Genomic DNA, 2,580 nt, shown 5'->3' with positions numbered 1-2,580 from the left:
TGAAATGTACTAACACCTTGTATAAAATATTTCTTGATTTTGATTTCTATCATTTCAACATATAGTGAACTCTCTAGTTTTAGTTTTAATCCTTCAAATATGGAATTATAGTAAAAAAAAATTCATATTTGTTGTTTTATGTCAATTTTTATAAAAAAGGAAATGCCAACGAAGTTTGACCGATAAATTTTTGATTAGTTCCCTTCAATGGTTAGAGAAGCAACGAGAATTACGTTTGTTATAACTTTACTATTGTCATCTTGTTAATGATGACGACCGTTATAATAATAATAATAATAACAACAACAATTTTGTTGTCACTTTTAATTTTCGACTTCAGAAAAGCACATTTCTTTATTAAATAAAAAAAATTGTAACACAAAATAAATTTACCTAAGTTTTTCATTAAAAATACATCATGTATGTTGTGAACATTTATCAATTATTGGCATGGGACACTAAAACTGTTGACAAATAATCTTAGTTTGCATGAATGAATAGAATGCATGTATTGCAAACAAATACACTTGGGCACTGCCTAATTAAAATACTGCAATATTGACACAAAACAATTAAGATCAACAGTATTACTAAACTCTTCTTTATGTAGTAGTTTGAACCTTCTATTTAGTTAAGTATTTGTCATTCTATATTCAATCTTTTACATGATTTGTATGATTCAGCAGGGAATGAATCAAATGGGAATGTTTAATCAAGGAGCAATGGTTCAAGGTCAACAAAGCTTTAATGGAAGCCAATATGCATGGCCAACCGATCAAATAGTCAGCAATGTCCATAACATGAACTATGCAAATGCTTTTAACCAATGTTGTAGTCCTTCTCTTGGATTTCCTTCTTATAACAGTACCAACTCCTACAACAACTTTGGTCCTACTCATCCTCCTCCTCCTCCTCATCATCATCAGCTACCAGCTCCGAGCCTGGTGCCTTCGAACATCTACACACTTATTGACGTCCCTCCTAGGAGAGCCGCCAATCAACATCAACTAGAGCTCGGAAGCTCCTCTGGCTCGAGTTCAGGCAAGCAACGCCAACGACGTCAGCGTGGTGGCAACTACAATGACCCTAACAAACGATGCACTAACTACAACTGCAACACCAACGATACTCCTATGTGGCGCAAAGGTCCCCTAGGCCCCAAGGTATAATATATACTTTCCTTTACAATATCAAGTCTCTAATTTTATGTTTATCCTTTCTTCGTTCTCGTTATTTGGCATTAGATAACGCTTCCGTTATAAAGCAAAACCTACAATGAAAAAAGTGTAAAAAAAAAAAAGTTTCCATTTGTTATAAATATTTCTTCATTTTTTTTTTGAAAATTTAAGAAAAATATTATTAATGGAAAGATTTACAAAACTATAACCAAGCCACTAAATCACAATATCTGTTGACTCCCATCTTAACGGGATAGTCAGCGAAGTGATTAGTTTCCCTAAAAACATGAATATTTCTTCGATCATATGTTAGGGTTTTTAATAACATGTCAACTTTAGTAAAAAAATTGGTGTAGCCATGTAAAAAACTTTGATTACTATAAATGTACTAGTCTTCAATGGAGGTTTTGTTTAATTTGATTGAGGTTTATCGATCAATCCATCTATTCAGAATCCTCAAAAGGAGTACGGTGAAACTATGAATTACTTGCCAACGAATTTTTTTAGTACTATTCATTTATTTTTTTTGTTCTTAAATATTAATTGCAGACATTGTGTAATGCTTGTGGCATTAAGTATAGAAAAGAAGAGGAGAAACGAAGAGCAAAAGAAGCTGGAAGCAGTGGCCAACAGTCGAACCCCAATGGATGACACAAGGAAATTAACATCTCCTTAATTTTTTGCAATTTCTTTTGTTTAGTTTTTGCTCTTTCTTTTGTGTTTTCTTGAGAAATCAATATGCCATGACCTAAAATTTTGTTGCATTTAAGGGGACATTACAAATTAGTGCAGTGGAATGAAAATAATGATTTGTTGTTGCCATGGCAAAAAAGTACTTATTCAGAAGGAAATGTCAGGTTTTAAAATTACTGAAAAGAAATTGCATTTACCTCGTGGACTTTAATAACTGATGGATGTAAAGAATTATATGACTATTTCATGCGCATGAGAGCTCAAACATTTGTACATATGGGTTTAGGAATTTAATTTGTGGTTGCATTCGTGTTTTTAGTTGTGTTGTATTTATTGTAATTATGAACATAATGGAGATTATCATAGTTATCATGATAGTAAAACTTGTTACAAAATGTAAAAATTATAATTATAATCATAAAAATTTTTCCTTTATGCTTTTTAAAGTAGTTTATGGCATCCCATATCTTTTATTTATTTGAAAAAAGTAATTAATCACAATTTTTGTGAGATTATAATTAAGTATTTATATTTAGAAAATTATTCATGATAATTAGGAAATAACAAATATGGAAATAAACAATAATATCGATAGGAAAAAATGATAATAAAATTATAAAATCTAAATATAAAATCATTGATTAACAATTAAATATAATGATATTATAAAATAAATAAAAAGGAAAAAAAATCTAGCTAAAGTCTTTGG

The 2,580-nt window shown here is 30.2% G+C and overlaps 1 protein-coding gene across 1 annotated transcript; it reads left to right on the top strand.

The window, feature by feature from the left end:
• Nucleotides 1-722: 722 nt before the first annotated feature.
• Nucleotides 723-2,110, top strand: LOC111284328 (uncharacterized). Its single transcript, XM_022873028.2, has 2 exons — nucleotides 723-1,163; nucleotides 1,728-2,110. The coding sequence occupies exons 1-2, from the start codon at nucleotides 723-725 to the stop codon at nucleotides 1,827-1,829; spliced, it is 543 nt and encodes a 180-aa protein (XP_022728763.2). The 3' UTR covers nucleotides 1,830-2,110.
• The last annotated feature ends 470 nt before the right edge of the window (nucleotides 2,111-2,580 follow it).

Source organism: Durio zibethinus, chromosome 6, assembly GCF_047325235.1.
Source record: "Durio zibethinus cultivar Kanyao isolate XHJ-2024 chromosome 6, ASM4732523v1, whole genome shotgun sequence".
NCBI classification, from domain to species: Eukaryota; Viridiplantae; Streptophyta; class Magnoliopsida; order Malvales; family Malvaceae; genus Durio; species Durio zibethinus.
Note: the sequence above shows the minus strand (reverse complement) of the source record. Positions and strands in the feature narration are given on the sequence as shown.